This window comes from Octodon degus, unplaced genomic scaffold (assembly GCF_000260255.1).
Source record: "Octodon degus isolate 3935 unplaced genomic scaffold, OctDeg1.0 scaffold00027, whole genome shotgun sequence".
Classification (NCBI taxonomy): Eukaryota; Metazoa; Chordata; class Mammalia; order Rodentia; family Octodontidae; genus Octodon; species Octodon degus.
In genome coordinates, this window is record NW_004524603.1 from 4,958,637 (window position 1) to 4,973,658 (window position 15,022).

General features: G+C 52.3%; 2 protein-coding genes across 3 annotated transcripts in view; one reads left to right on the forward strand and one right to left on the reverse strand.

The window, feature by feature from the left end:
- Positions 1-7,582: 7,582 nt before the first annotated feature.
- On the reverse strand, positions 7,583-9,196 carry LOC111816137. Of its 2 annotated transcripts, none has more exons than XM_023712775.1 (2): positions 8,610-9,196; positions 7,583-8,104 (listed from the first exon to the last, which is right to left on the reverse strand). In XM_023712775.1, exons 1-2 carry the CDS (start codon positions 9,181-9,183, stop codon positions 7,956-7,958), a joined length of 723 nt encoding a protein of 240 aa, XP_023568543.1. In that variant the 5' UTR covers positions 9,184-9,196; the 3' UTR covers positions 7,583-7,955. The 2 variants fall into 2 exon arrangements, with proteins under 2 accessions (XP_023568543.1, XP_023568544.1); XM_023712776.1 differs by having other exon boundaries at positions 8,605-9,196.
- LOC111816138 (5'-AMP-activated protein kinase subunit gamma-2-like) overlaps positions 9,098-15,022 on the forward strand; it is a 148,827-nt gene continuing 142,902 nt past the window's right edge. The window contains exon 1 of the mRNA XM_023712777.1: positions 9,098-9,903. Coding sequence (XP_023568545.1) covers positions 9,790-9,903 — 114 coding nt within the window. The 5' untranslated portion in view covers positions 9,098-9,789. The remainder of the gene's footprint in view (positions 9,904-15,022) is intronic.

The following is a 15,022-nucleotide window of genomic DNA, read 5'->3' on the forward strand; positions in this document are numbered from 1 at the left end:
TGAGCATGGAAAATTGGGATGTCCCTCTCAGCTTCCCAAGGACCCAGAGAGAAGGAGGAGGGCACCCTAGGCAGATCTGACGTCGACCTGATGAAGAGGACTCGGGAGCCACCCAGCTCAGCCGTCCTTCGCAGATGAGACCCCCGAGGCTCAGACAGGAGCGTGTCTGGCCCGCCTGGCAGGACTAGGGGCAGGGTTGGGCTTCTGCCCCGCACAATTTCCACTCTCGGTAAACAGGGCAAAAGCGACTGTGAAAATCTCTCTCGGCTCCTGCCTCACACCTTTTCCAAAATAAATAAATACCAGATGGATCAAACATTTAAACGAACAATTCTTTGCATGAAAAAAAAAAAAAAAAAAAAGAAAGAAAAAACGAAGGCCTGGAGATGCAGAAATAAATATGGGGGAGACTATGGAGCCACAGAGGAATATGATCGAGGATGTAGAGTGAGCCTGGGGAGAGTCACATGGAGAGAAAAAACATTTTCTCAGGCTTTCACAGAGAGCACATTTGTCAAACAGTGGCTGTGACTCATCCTCATGGCTGACACTGACAAAGGATCTACAAAGTGTGGTACAGGGCTACAGGATAAATCCTGAGGGTACTTGACTGACCTTACCAGATATAAAAGTTACATTTCTGGGTATATAGGTCTTGCTATATCTTGGTCTTAACCGTCCAGCAGAAAAGTATAAAAATGAGGTATATAAAGTAAATCCATATTAATACGATGAGCTGTAAAAGGCTCAAGTCAATAACTTCTGAGGATAACCCACTAATATTATAGACTGCTAGACAGAGTTGGATTGGTTAGCTGAATCCAAACACCTTAGTATTTAGATGCCAATAGAATATTCATCTCTGACAGGACTAAACAAAAAAAAGGGGATACAAAGGAAAGATTTTTTTGTATTTATATATACAAAATAGTTAGGATAGATATACAGCTACTTTTGCCTAATTCAATGAGAAGAAAAAGGTGTACTAACAGTGTTTGGACAGGATATCCTGTCTGCTTCTTGTACTATGATAACCACCAAGAAGATAACAATGTACAACATATTGATTATTGAAACTGTCCTGTTAATCAGCTTTGAAACTGTCTCATTCATATTCATTTCTCAAGATTAAAATAAAAATGCCAGGTTAAAAAAAAAGGAAGAAAGAAATACCGGGGATATTTTATAAATAATTTTGGAGTAGGAGGGACATCTTTAAATATGACAGAAACCCCAGTAGCCATGAAAAGAAAATTAATAAAGTAAGCCATACAAGAAGGAAAAATTATGCATGGAAAAAAGTATGATAAAATCAAGAGGCAAATAATCAACTGGAAAGAAATACTGATAACCCCAGGGACTGATCAGGAACTCCTATCCTCAGTGTACTGTATGGAAAAGCTGGACAAGGATTCTGCCAGTGAGGGCTCAGACAGACAGGCATGGTTATGGGGGGCCTGCAGACCAGCTGGCCCCTGAGAGGACAGAGTGCTGGTCTGCAGACGTCCCTAAGGGGCACGGCCCTTGTTCCAGCATTTCTGTGGCTAAGCTGTGTCCTTCAGGGTGTCCCAAATGCACCAAATGACTATGCGCAAGCTTCTTAACCCAGGAAGCAGCCGATGTCTCATTAGGAGGAAATTGCTTGCATAAATAAAATGTAATAAATAATAAGAACAACAATCAATTGTGCGGGGTGTGTGCATGGGAAGACCGTCCAGCCACTCTCAGTGTAAAGCAGCTCTCTGAAACCTGCAGCTGAAAACCTTCAGATGCTTGACAGTGAGAAAGGAAGGCACAGAGGGTGGCACCCCAAACCCCTCCTGGGTCCAAAGCCCCACGTGGGTTGCACCCCACCCTCCTGCAGCAGCTTTCTGAGCTCTTCTCTCCACACCTCTTCTTCCTACCAGCTGGGACATTATTTCCTGGTCACAGAAAAATAGAGACACTCAGGAAAAAGCCACATCTCCCTGCTGCCCACAACCACATCCTTTGGTAAGTGGGGTGAGTGTCCCCCATCCAAGGCTGGCTATACCTGCTGCTGCTCAACCTTCTCCAGGACATCAGTACCTGGTTCCTGTAGGCCACTTTCCTCCTTCCTGGGTCATCCCTTCCCTCTGGGGACTGGGATCACGTCATTAGCACACAAACATACTGGGATGTCCACAAAAGACAGAATCCCCCTCCTGACCCCACTCCCTCTGTCCTGTTTCCCTGTTCCCTTGTGCAGCGAAGCTCCTAGACAGAAGTGTCCAGCCCTTACCACGTCCCTGCTGCCGCCTGCTCTGCTCCTCTAGCTTGTGGTCCATCAACGGCCCATCACCGCAGTGCAGGCCAAAGTCTTGCATCCAGGATGCTGAGCCTGCTCTGATGTCATTTCCTGCTGCTCTTACTCTCACCAACCTCTGCCAACCCACACCTGCCCTTAAATTCTCTTCCCCTCAGGGTTCACCCCAAACACAGCCTTCAGAATTTGGCTCCGATGTCCAGGGAACTCTCAAGCCAGGGCTGTAGCTGCCCAAGTAGAACCAGAGCAGAAAAAAACCACCTCTCCTCTCCTCTCCTCTCCTCTCCTCTCCTCTCCTCTCTTCTCCTCTCCAGTCCTGTCCCTGCCCCCCATTGGCCAAACCTGACCATGTAGCAGTTGGCAGAGATTCCACAGGACAGGAACTGGATCTACAGGCAGAGGCAAATAGCCACCCAAGCTTCCCCTCCTTCTGGTGAACATGGATGACTGGGCCATAGTGCCCACTGGTCTCTGGGGAGGGAATGATCGGATGACCACTCTTCTAGAATTGCATCAGTGAGCATCTGGGTGTGTGGATTGCTTCAGCCTCTTAAGGCCAGAAAGAAAAAGGATGAAGGAGTAGTGAGATAGCTCACTGGACTAAGCTTAGACAAGTTCAGGGACCACATGCCGTGCAGGGCCCACTGCCTGGGTGTGCTGAGCTGGCGCTTGCCTATAATCCCAGCACTGGGGAGGCTGAAAACTACATTTAAAAAAAAAAAGAAGAAGAAGGATGGACTTGGGATCAATGGTCCTATGGAGATTCACAGGCTCTTTGGAGCACCCCAAGAAGCAGCCCCTGGGGCTCCCACACTGAGGCCAGGTGCAGACCGTGGTGAGCCCCCAGAGCTGCGGTGCCAGCTGAGGACTGGTGGTGTGTCCCTCCATCCCTCCCCTGAACTCAGAGATTTGTTACTTATTGAACAACCTTCTGCTTCCATCCTCGGAGGATGACAGAAACCCACAAGTAAGTATGCTCTACAATGACAAGACAATGCTGTTGTGTGCAGGCAACACACCATGTTTTGACCTAGAGGGTAAAAAGCTTCAGTGAGCGAGGACAGAAGCGAACAAGGTCAGGCCTTTCACACAGTGGTGCCATTGGGAGCGTGTGCAGTAAGGACGTAAGGGGCCTTATGCAAGCCCTAGCTGTAGTCCCCCTTGCAAAGTTTCTCTCTCTGCCATTCTTTCTCGAGAACTCATGGGATTCTTAAGAGCTATATTTAGGGACATTGTACGAAATACCTTTTGACCCACATGGCATAAGCAGAGTTGTCAAAAGCTGCCATGCCCTTGAGAACCACCCTGCCTGCCCAGAGCCCTTGAGCTGAGTGTCCCTAGGGGACTTGTTGGTGCACAAATGGGCAATAACTGAGCGTGGGAGAAAGTGCTAAAGGACAGAGGGGGACACTGCAAGGTTATGAGGACCTTCCACAAGGAATATAGCTTCTGCTGGTGGTGCCTGTGCCTCTCCAATGGGGCTTGGGGGCCCAGGGTTCTAAGCTTGTGTACGCCCGAAAATCAGGGTTGCTGTCTGCCACTCTGCTGTCCAAATGCTGCCCACGCCGGGGCACAGGAAGCACATAAATGTTTTCTCTTGGAGTTTTGTTAAAAGCCTTAACTAGCAATGCTAGACAGAGCCCACAATGAGATGTCATCCAAAAGAGGGCCTGGGGTGGGGGAGCCACAGGCTCAGACATTCCTGTCGTGTAACTTGGAGCCAGGCTTGCGCTGCAGTGCAGAACTGTGGGGCCGGCATAATTACCAGGAAAGTTATTACTAGGATTCATTTGTATCCATTCATTTTGCACCACTACATGGGTAAGAGAGAGGTCAAAAAGAAGTCGTGAGCCATGTTCGCGGCACTGTGGGGTGCAGTGGCCCAGGGTTAATGGGTCTGTTGGCCCACAGTTGAGCCAACACACAGAAACCTTTAGTCAAATTCTGCAACCTGGGGAGCCCAGATATTGCACCGACTGAGAGGCAAGGCCAGATCACTAGAACAAAAGTCAAACAAGACTCCCCATAAAACAATTATGGAGCAGCTGTTGGCAGAAGCAAAGGGTGCATTCGCAGCCAAGGCTGCGTACATGGCTGCTGTCCTTGGTCAGAAAGCAGAGCGTGACATCTGGGACTACCTCTTTTTTACTTAGCACTGCCTGGTGCTGCATGGTCTCCCCATACCCTGCTGGCTACACCTGGCTCTCTGGGGAACCTGTCACTCTGGGGGTGTGCAATTAGGCACACAGAGCTGGTCAGGACCCTCTAGAGAGAAGATATGAATAGCAAATCTGTCCCTGGGGAAAACGTTGCTACCAAGCTCGCCTTCACCTTAAGCCAAAATTCTTGTGGGATTTCACCATCAGACTGCTTGTGATTGACTGACATAGATAAACGATCACTTGGAACACGGAGGCAGGATGTACCTAGCACAAGTGTCCCAGAGAATTGAAATGGACCCATGGAGGGGCAGTGAGGAGATATGGGGGAGCAAGGCTGGGTCCCCGTTCATCCGGGACCTTTGGCTCCTCCTCCCTCAGGGATCTGTATTAACAGCTCCACTTGCAGCCGGGAGCAAAAGCTATTATGACGCTATGCAGCTGGTTCCAAGCTGAAGGGACAATGAAAACAGGAGTAGGACTTTGCTTTGGCTGTCACGATTACACAACCCGGCCTGGCATGGTGTCTGGTGAGCTATCACAGCATTGACAAAGGACCCTGAGTCCAGACTCATTGTCTCTGAGCATGCTTTTTGCACAAAGCCCAGTGAGTGTCCTGAATACCTGGGCCCCACATCTCCTCAGATGTGTCACAGGCGTGGGGATCAGGGCAGCAGAGAAACTCTGTAGTTTATCTGCAGTCACCCTGGAGGTGTTTGCCACAGATCCTTGTGCAAAACTCTTAAAAGAGGAGGTGGCCACAGTTTTGTTTCTCTGGAAGCTCAGCAATGAGGACTGACGTGCAACAGGAGTGAAGGGAGCACAGAACACTCACTAGCAACAGCACTGCCGCTGCTCTGGCCTATGAAGTGCAGGACGTGGTTCCCGGGGCGGGGGTTCTAAACAGAAGAAATCAGATCAGGCATGCCCCAGGTGATCAAAAGGATGTTCCAGCTTCTTTCTGACATGGGATACACTGCCACCAAGCATGTACCATCTGACATACTGTCTCAGTTACTTTTCTCTCATTGCTGGGACAAAATACCCGAAACCTAAGATGAAGGAAGGAAAGATTTATTTCAGTCAGCTTGTGGAGGTTTCAGTCTATACTCAGCTGGCTCCAAGGCACAGTGGCACATGGCAGAGGGCAGCAGTTCATGGTGGCAGAAAACAGCAAGGGCAAAAGGAAGGAGCAGAGGCAACAGAGAGCAAGCCTGTCTTCCTTATGCTGCATCCAGGCTGTCCACCCCCGGCCAGGTGTAGCATGCACCCCACAATCCCAGCAGCATGCACACCCATAATCCCAGGGGATCATGAGTTAATCACAAACTCTAGAAGTCTGCCCCCTGACTTACGTTAGGCTTTGGGGGGACTACTAGACACAAACCATAACACATACATATCCTCCTACCGGTCCCCAAGGATCCCGAGACGTTCTAAGGGCACAGGGCAGGAGCGGACTTCAAATCCATAGTAACACTACCATTTCTGGGTCTTCTATGTTGCAAAGATGACTTACGGCCTCCAAACCATCTTCACTTATGTGGAATACAAATAAGACAAAATGAAAATAAAGCAGGGTAGGGTGGGCAGAAACCAGGTGAACTGAAATCGGCCACCAGCACCCCCTCCATGAGCTCAGGATGGAGCAGAATTTCCTTGATGTTAACTCATATTTTAAAAATTATCTTCTCTAAATAAAATGTTGGTCTGGCTGGGCAAGAGGTGGCCCGATGTGGGGGTAGATCAGTGTGTTGTGGGAGTTCTGGGGGTGTCAGCCCTCAGACGAAGATTCCAGATGTGTAGGTGATGTAAGCATAATGGTACAGCAGTGACACCAGACACGTGTGATGCAAAACAGCGTGAGAGGCACTAAAATCCGTATACCATGGCGCTGTCTTGGACTGATGCTACACACGACCCCGCCCCCAAGCCGCGACACCCCTAACGGGAAACACATCAACTTGCCATCGCTACCAAAAGACCTGGGGTCCTTCCTGTTGTTTGTTTGATTTTAATGTTCAATTCATTGTGGAAAGGTGCTTTGGGGGAAATTCAATCAGAAATAAACTACTAAACCAATAAATACAATTAACAAGGTCATAAAAAAGTATAATCAAGACAACCTACCAGCCGTGGGTCAAAAGGCCTCAGAAGTCTTCTACAGACTATGCTGTCCCTGTTAGAGATGGGGAGACTAAGTGACCCGCCAGTCATAGGGCCAGTCCGTGGCAGTGAAGAGTGGGGCTGCAGTGATTCTGTGCGTCAGGGGAGCAACCCACCCCAAGCGGTCCTCCTCTGTCGGAGCCTGGAGCAGCACAGAGGAAGGTGAATGGCGCAGCCACCTTGGGCAGAAAATGTACCAGGGTGCCCAAAATGCAGCCATCAAGACAAATAATATTGTCATGCCATGTGTTTCTTAAAAAATTAGGGTTTTTCACAAAGGTAAGTGCACCCTGGAGCTTAGGGCAAAAGGCAAATTTAGTAACAGTATCTTGAAGATTTTGATATCTTTGCTCACTGTAGACTTTTACTGCATTAGTTTTGAGACAGTCACAGGTAGGGCACACTCCAGGGGTCACCATGTAGACAGCCTTCCCTGGGCATGTCACAGGTAGCCACTGGATGCACACCCAGTCGGACAAGAAGGTGGGGAGGTGGTATTCAGCAAGGTGCCCCAGAGTACAATAATTACTATGTTCTTTCCATTCAAGGACTCCACTGATCAGGAGACGTATGATTAGTTTATTAATCATCTTTCCAGAAAGAAAAACAGAACTGGTAAGCTGCTTCGGACATCATCCATAGGAAGCATTCGGATTTCACAAATAACAACATATGGGCCAAAAATGTTAACATGCCAGCAAGGGAGTCCAGTGTTTTGGTTGCTGTTTGGGGCTTGTTTTGGCTTTTTTGAGACAGGCTCTGGTTCTATTGCCCAGGCTGGTCTTGAACTCATGGGCTCAAGCAAACCCCACTTTACCCTCCAGAGTAGGGACCCTGGGCACCAACAAAATGTTTTCATGTAGCATTTTAAGGCACTAAAGTCTGCACTGCAGCAACGCAAACTCAAAGGACACATTATTTTATTGATGAAGGACTGTACTAGTTACACAAATCGATAAACAGAACACGTTCTAACCCTTGCTAAAAACAGCTCCACAAAGCGTGTAGCATCAGGAATCTAGTGGGGACCCCCTTAGGAGTCGGCCCCAAGCACTCTGCTCCCCACCAACCTTCTTCCTTCTGATCACCATCTTTCCTTCCCAAACAGCTCCCACCAAATGGTGTCTCAAGCACCCTGGGAAATCACTGTGACAGGGATTAACATTTTACACACTTGACGCTTCAATTAGGTACCGAGTTTTAGTGGCAGTGGGTGGGTGCCTTGGGCACTTATACTAAATCCCATACACTGAAGATTTACCTTAAAAAAAATTTTTTTTAAAACAGCAATCTGAGCATTTTTGTGGAATTAATGTGGTCTTGAGTCTTGGGTCGCCTGAAATCCTTCAACAAGGAGCCATCCAGAAGAAACCAAAAAATTGGGTCATGAGGGCTGCTAGCTTGGTGACCCTAATGAGGTCCCTGTAGAAGGCATGAGTTGCTTCCAGGCACTGGTCCAAGGCTGGGGGACCTTGCAGTCTGGCGTCATTTTGGGCTGGACAGCAGGGGAGGAAAAGGCACACCAAAGCCACCTCTAGGAACCAGGACCCCCCCCCCCAAGTTCTCTTGGGTCGGAATCCCCTCCCTCGCCCCAGGCGTGCCCTTTGCCCAGGGCGCGATCCTGCTCCGAGGTGCGAACCGCTGCACCTGGTGTCCCCAAAGCGATTGCTGTCGCGTTTTTTCTCTGGCTGGCCTCCCTGCATTACTGATTTACCCAGAGACACTGAGCTGACGTCAGCATTCAGACAGCCTGAGTAACCTTTGGCGTCACCCGGTCCTCAGAAACGCAGCGGGCGAGGAAGCCAACCCCACTAGCCCACCTTGGCTAAGGCCCAGGAGCAGAGGTCACACCTTGCTGGGGCTCACTGGGGGTGGCAGTGGGGCGCTGGAGCCAGGTCCGAAGCCCACCGCAGGGGAGAGCAGCACATGCAGCTCCCCCCACTTCCTCCCGCATTCTCAAGAACTCTGCGTTTTCCGCGGCTCGGGGACGCGCACTTTACCGCCGACCCACTGCGCAACTCCACGAATCTGAAAATCGCCGGGCGGGTGGGGCGAGGAGCCCGAGCTCACACAGCTACACAGACGCGTCCGGCGGCCCGGAGGGACCAGCAGGGGTTTGGTTGTCCTCGAAACAAGTGCTGGTCCACGCGCAGTCCACCGAGACCAGGGCCCCCACGCCGCCAGGTCTGTGGCGGAGACCGGCTGTATGCGCTGTTTGTGGGTAGGGCCTACGCACAAACACTGGGAGGGGAGATAGCACAGGAAGCCGCTTCCAGAGTCCCGCAGCCGCCTCGGGAGCGGGACCGTGCCCGGGGACCCGGGGGCGGCGGGATCGCGGCTGTGGCGCCGCACGCCGCGCACTTCCTGTAGAACGCGCACCGCCTTCCACCGCCCCGCGCGCTGGGAGCCTGCGTCGGTGCCAGGCCCGGCCCCTGGCGGTCGCTCCTCTGCCCCCTGAGACAGTGGCGCGGCCCAGAGCGGGCGCCCGGCCATCCTGGCCCCACGGGGCTCCGGGCGCGTCCTGCCGCGGGCAGGGCCGAGCGATCCGCAGCCCGAACTTGCGCCCGCAGCCATGCAGTAGCCCAATTGCGAGGAGCTTTGCCTTTGCACCTCCTCTTCCCCTCCTGCCCTCCCTCTCGCGCGGAGGGGACCGCCCCGGTTCCAGGCTCCAGGCTGCTTTATTCTGTGGCCGAGGGTCAGGCACTCAAATACGGGCTGTCTCACGCCCTCCACCTAGACTTAGGCGCCAGAGCTCGGGCTTCCAAATTGTTGTTTTTAATTGCACCTGCCTCGGACATTACCTCCGGGAAGCTGTGGGAGGAGCCAGAGGGTGGAAAATGCTGCCTCGCTTTGCAAAAGGAAGAAAACTTTGTCACCCTGCAGGAGACCGCTGCCACGCGTAACCAGCACAAGCGCGGGCTTGGACTCCGACTTTGCACCCCGTGGTTCCGTAGGAGAAAGTGGGCGCCGGATTCCGCGCTCCCAAGATTCCAGCCCCTGGGTGGCGTGGCGCGAGTTCCCCGCTCCACCTCCTCCCCGCGGAAGTCCCCACGCGGTGCCTCCGCAGGGGAAATACAGCTCTAAAGAACGCGTGGCTCGGGAGCAGCCCCAGCGGCCGGCCGAGGCAGAGAGGGCACCGAACCCCGGGGCGAGTCCCGGGCTTAACTTCTGGTTAAAGTTATGGGAAGCGCGGCCATGGACACCAAGAAGAAGAAAGAGGTTTCTAGCCCTGGAGGGAGCGGCAGCAGGAAGAATCCCAGTCAGAAGAGGCGATCGCTGCGAGTGCACATTCCGGTGAGTCCCAGCCCTGCGGCGACTGCGCCCCGCGGCATCTAGGTGGTTAACGCGGAGCGCGCCGCGCACGCCCCTAGCCTGTCCCTACCGCCTCGGCTGCTGGGGGAGGGGAGCAGGACGAGGCGGGAGTCCGGCGGCAGATCTGAGGCTGGATCACTCTCCTACACTCGGGCTAAGGGGTTGGAGACTGCCGGGCAGGGGCGGCGGCCGAGGAGCGGGGCCGCGGGGCGCGCTCCCGGGCCGGGCGCGGCTGGAGCCCGCTGGGCGTGGCCCGGGAGCCTGAAGGGTGCGAGTGAGCGGGGCGGTGCGTCGGGTTGTTTTGCAGAAAAAGGACTTAGTGGACTGAGCCGCACGGAGGAGACTGGAGAGGGGCTGCAGAGCTGCGCCCCCAGGTGGATCCATCTCCCCAGTAATTTTCTCCTGTGTGTTTCTGGGTCCTTAGAGGGGCCTCCATTGCAGCCACTCCCTTCTCTCACTCCCTGGAGCATGTTTTGGGCCTCTCTGGTATCTGAAGGTTGGGGCTCCTTAATCCGTGCAAGGCTGCAGCGAACTTCAGCCCCGGCCACGCCAGCAGCTTAGGGTGGACTTCTGGCGGTACTGATCGATCTACAAAATGACCTTGTCCAACCGGGAGGGGAGCGACTGGCAGGGTCCTGGGCCCACCCATCAGGACCTCAAAGCCTCTTGTCCTCGCCTTTTGCAGCAGGGTGGGTGGCGGGAGGGGCCCGCAGCGCTTATCTAGACTGCAAGGGACCCCTCCCCCCTACACCCTCCCCCGTCACACCCTCTGCGGTGACCAACCCAGTATACGCTTGGCTGAACACCACACACACGCTGGCACACCCCCAGGCGCGCGTGCACGCTCGAACACGCCCACTGCGCGCGTGCACAGACTAGAAGACTCCTTGGGGGAAAGTGTGTTCTTTTTCCTCCATGGTGGGTCAGGACTGGACAGGACCGAGGTGTGCAGCGCGCTCCCTTCTCTAGGGCTTCGTGGATGCCTCATCAAAGCTAATCCTTTCCGACAGCCACAGCAGAGCTGGCATGTGGTGACTCAACTGCAAAGAGCACTAGGCATTTTCCTCCTGCGCCTTGCTGGGTGAAGCCCTTCCTTCAACGCCTTTCCCAAGATCCTCCTGCTCAAATGTCCCCTCCCTGTGGGTGCCTGTTATCACCTGGTGCAGAAAAGGAGGTCCAGGAATTGGGGTCCAGCCATCTAAAGGGGACTCAAGGAGCCAGCCCTCCGTGTCCCAGTGGGAGTCCAGGGATCAGGTGACTGGATCCTCTGGCTGCCATGTGGCCCCCATGATGGCGAGATGCAAGAATGAGGCTTTGGTTTGGAAAGCAGAAAAGTTATATGTTACGAAACTAAAATCTCTCTTTAACAGTGATCACTTGCTCACTTCACGACTCAGTTTCTCACACGTCAAATGGAGAAAATACTCGCTTTTGCCTGCCTCCTTACAGGATGTTGAAATAAAATAATTTGTAGGAAAGGGCTTTACAATTTTAAGTGCAATATTCATGGGTGACTGTTACATAGATGCCACAGCACCAAAATTGCAAGAGGAGACAGAGGAGGGGGAGAGAAGAAGTTGGTGGCCATGCTGTCCTATGGATGAGCCACATTGTGTCGAGGCCATATAGAGCAGCGAGTCCCAAATGCCATGTGTGTGTGTGTGTGCATGTGTGTGTGCACACCCTGGTGGCATGTAGGCTATGGGCCCATGCTAGTGCTAGTGTAGGACAAATCCAGAACTGGGTTAGGAATTGAGAGCACTTGTCAAAAACTTGCCTTGTAGTTGGGGCACTGTGGCCACCTTGCAGCCAGAGGTGACACCGGCAGCTTTTTACAGTGTTCTTGGCATGATGCCGTCCTTCCTGAACGTAGCACTCATTCCACAGTGGTTAACCAAGTGTCACCATGTGCCCTGTGCTCTCCTTACACTGACATCCGGGGCTGGGAACGGGGATCCTGTCCTGGCCCTCATGAGGCTTGTGGCTGCTGGTGGGACCAAGGTGTCACCCATCTCCCACCTACTCCCATAATTATCTATCGTGCCTGAGAGTTGAAGCCAGGAAATGACTCTGGGGTATGAGATGACAGCGGCCGCTCCGCGTAGAAGTGAGAGCAGGAACTGTCCGGGAGCCTGTGTGCTTAGTCTTCAGCTCCTGAGGGAGAGATACACCTTGCAGTGCAGCAAGAACCTGCGTTTCCTGCAGGGCCGGGCTTGAGGACCAGATGACTAGGGAATGGATTGATTTGGATTGAGGCCAGAGCAACAGGAGCTTGAGGGAGGGTTGCCAGATTTAATAAGTACAAATACCAAATCCCAGTGAAATTAGGATTTCAGGTGAATAGCAAACCATTGGTTAGCGTGTGTCCCATGCAGTGTTAGGGATAGACTTACACTGTCCATCATTTCTGGGAAATCCCAGTTTTGCTGGGTGTCCTGTGTCCTCTCAGGCAAGCCTGCCTTGGAGCTGGCCCCACACATGAGGAATTCCACCCAGAGGCACGGAGAATGCTGAGTTTGGTCAGAGCTATGGCGTCGTTGAAATAGGGGCAGCTAATCTAGGGTGAAATCACATATGATTCCTCATGCCGCATCCTGACAATGCCATGTCCAAAGGTGGCTTGCATTCCAAGGAGTTGTCCGGAAAGACGATGAGTGTGGTGGCCCTGTGAGTGCAGTCATTTGGTATGCCCAGCAGCATTTGGGTCTCAAGGCCGCCAGGGCTTCTTGTGTCCACAGCCTTTTCCTTCAATTGGATTGAGCCCTTTTGGGGACCCAGGTTCTACCCCGTATCTGGTGCAGAGGAGGATGGTGGTTTCCAGTCTTGGAGAAATCACTGAAAACCTGCTCCCGTGGGCTGGGATCATCTTCAGCATCTTCACCCTGCTTCCTGCCCATGGCCCCGACTGTCTTGAGTGCCTGGAAAGCAGACTCCACTTTAGGGGCTGCCCCAAGACTGATGAGCTGTAGCATAGAGGATCAGAGAGACCTCGAATTAGCAAATAACTCAGAAGTCGAGCTAGATGAATGGCTGAGTACCCAGGATGGGTCCAACTGAGAGTGCCGCCCTGCCTGGCATTAGCCTCATTATCACCCAACATGAGTCACCAGCACAGCAGACCTCTAGGGGCTCATGGGTGTCCTGGAGGATCAGAAGAGAGGACAGGTGGGTGTAAGTTCCAATCTGAGGCTACATTATAATGGCGTAAACAGGCACAGTGGTTGGAGCTGTGCCGTGCCATTCTCTTGGCTTTGCTTTCTTATTCCCTGATGCAAAGGAGGAATAATAATGGATGTGGTGGGAATGGTTGAGAAAGTGAATCATTGGAAGTGTGTCTCGGCATGGCACTCTGCCAGTACTTTGGAAGCAAGTGTATTTTTCTTCTTCTTTTTTTCTGTCTTAGCAAAAGCAGCTTCCACAGGATTGCTGAAATCCATGCATCTCATAGACACATTTTAATCAGTGGCTTTTGGCTGGCATATCATGGTCTTTGGAATTGTCTACAAGCCAGTGACAGGAATGACAGACAAGGGGAAAGGGAGGGGTTCCAAGGGAAGGACCAAGGGCAGAAACCTGTGGGGACACTGAGGCTGGCAGAGGAGTTCAGCTCTTCCCTGCTGAGTAGGGCACTAGTGACAGAATTCACGTGTTCCTGGCCTCTTGGGAAAGGAGATCCAGAAATCCTTCAGTCACTGGAGACAGACTAAAAATAGAGCCAAGGACAGCTGGTCGGTCCCAGAAGGTTGTAGAGACCCAATGGGCCTGGGCAGTCTGTTGCTCGTGGTGTCCCCACCTGCTGCGTGTCTGCCAGGGATGCCACAGATGCTGGAGGTCACGGTGCCTCACTGGTGCTCGGCTTTCTCAGATAAGGGTGGGAAGGGGCTGCATTCTAAGCCCCCGGGGCCAGAGGACTCAATGACGGTATGCTCTCTGTGTCATACTGCTGAAACTGCCTGGAAGGGAGTTCCAGGGAAGTAGGGACACTGGGGATACCGCAGAGTGCAGGGGTCAGTTTTGACCTTGGCCTTGACTTTGGTTAGCGTGTATAACCTTTTTGTTGGGTTAGGATTCAGTCAGCAGTTTTCAAAATGTGGTCCCTGAACCAGCTTAAGTAGAATCACCCAGAATTTGCTGAGAATATAAAATTCGAAGTCTCAGCACAATATAAGGCATCAGAACTGCTGAGGGTGAGACTCATCATCTTGTGCGTGTATTAAATTCTTCAGGGAGTCTTAGGTCTACTGGGGCTTAAAAGGAGTCGATTCCCAGCTTCGCTAGCATAATACTGATTCATTCCTTCCATGAACTATTCTTTCTCTTTTTTTCTGTCTGGCCTGGTCTGGTCTGGTCCGGTCCGGTCCGGTCCGGTCTGGTCCAGTCTGTCTGTCTGTCTGTCTGTCTGTCTGTCTGTCTGTCTGTCTGTCTAACTTTAGATTCAAAGCTTTCCTCTAGAGTGTGATGTGTTTCAAAGAAGACTTACTCACTGGGGGCTGTGCTCACCCGTGGGCCCCTCTGCCTGGATTTCGTGGCTGATGTGTTCTCAGGGGGCGGGGTCTGGCCAGGGGAAGACCATCACTGGGGGTGCAACCTTAAAGCCTGTATTCCCGTCCCTGGCTCCTCCACTCTCCCTCTGCCTCCTGGCTGTCCTGGGGTGAGCACGTTTTCCTCCCCGCAGGCCCTTGTGCTGTGCCATTTCTGCCTTGAAGCCAAATGACAAGACCTGAATCTTCTGAAAGCTGTGAGCCTGCTGGGGGTATAGCTCAGTGGCACAGCGCCTGCCTGGCAAGCGCGAGGTCCTAAGTTCAATTCCTGGTACTAAAAAAAGAGTAAAAATACTGTGAGCCAAGATAAACCTCTCCTCAATTAAGTTGTGAGCTTTAGGTATTTTGTACCAGTGACAGGAAAGCCAACTAAAACACCATTCATTATTTATCTAGTACATTGTTTATGTCTATTCTTCCATGATCTACCTTGGTTCAGCTATCTTTGAGGAGTGATATCCCTGGCTACTGATTTTTCAACTAAGGCAGGCTATCTCTGGCTTCCAAACAAAGACGAGCATTGGATCACTCTCCAGCCAGAGTAGCCCATTGTGGACCCT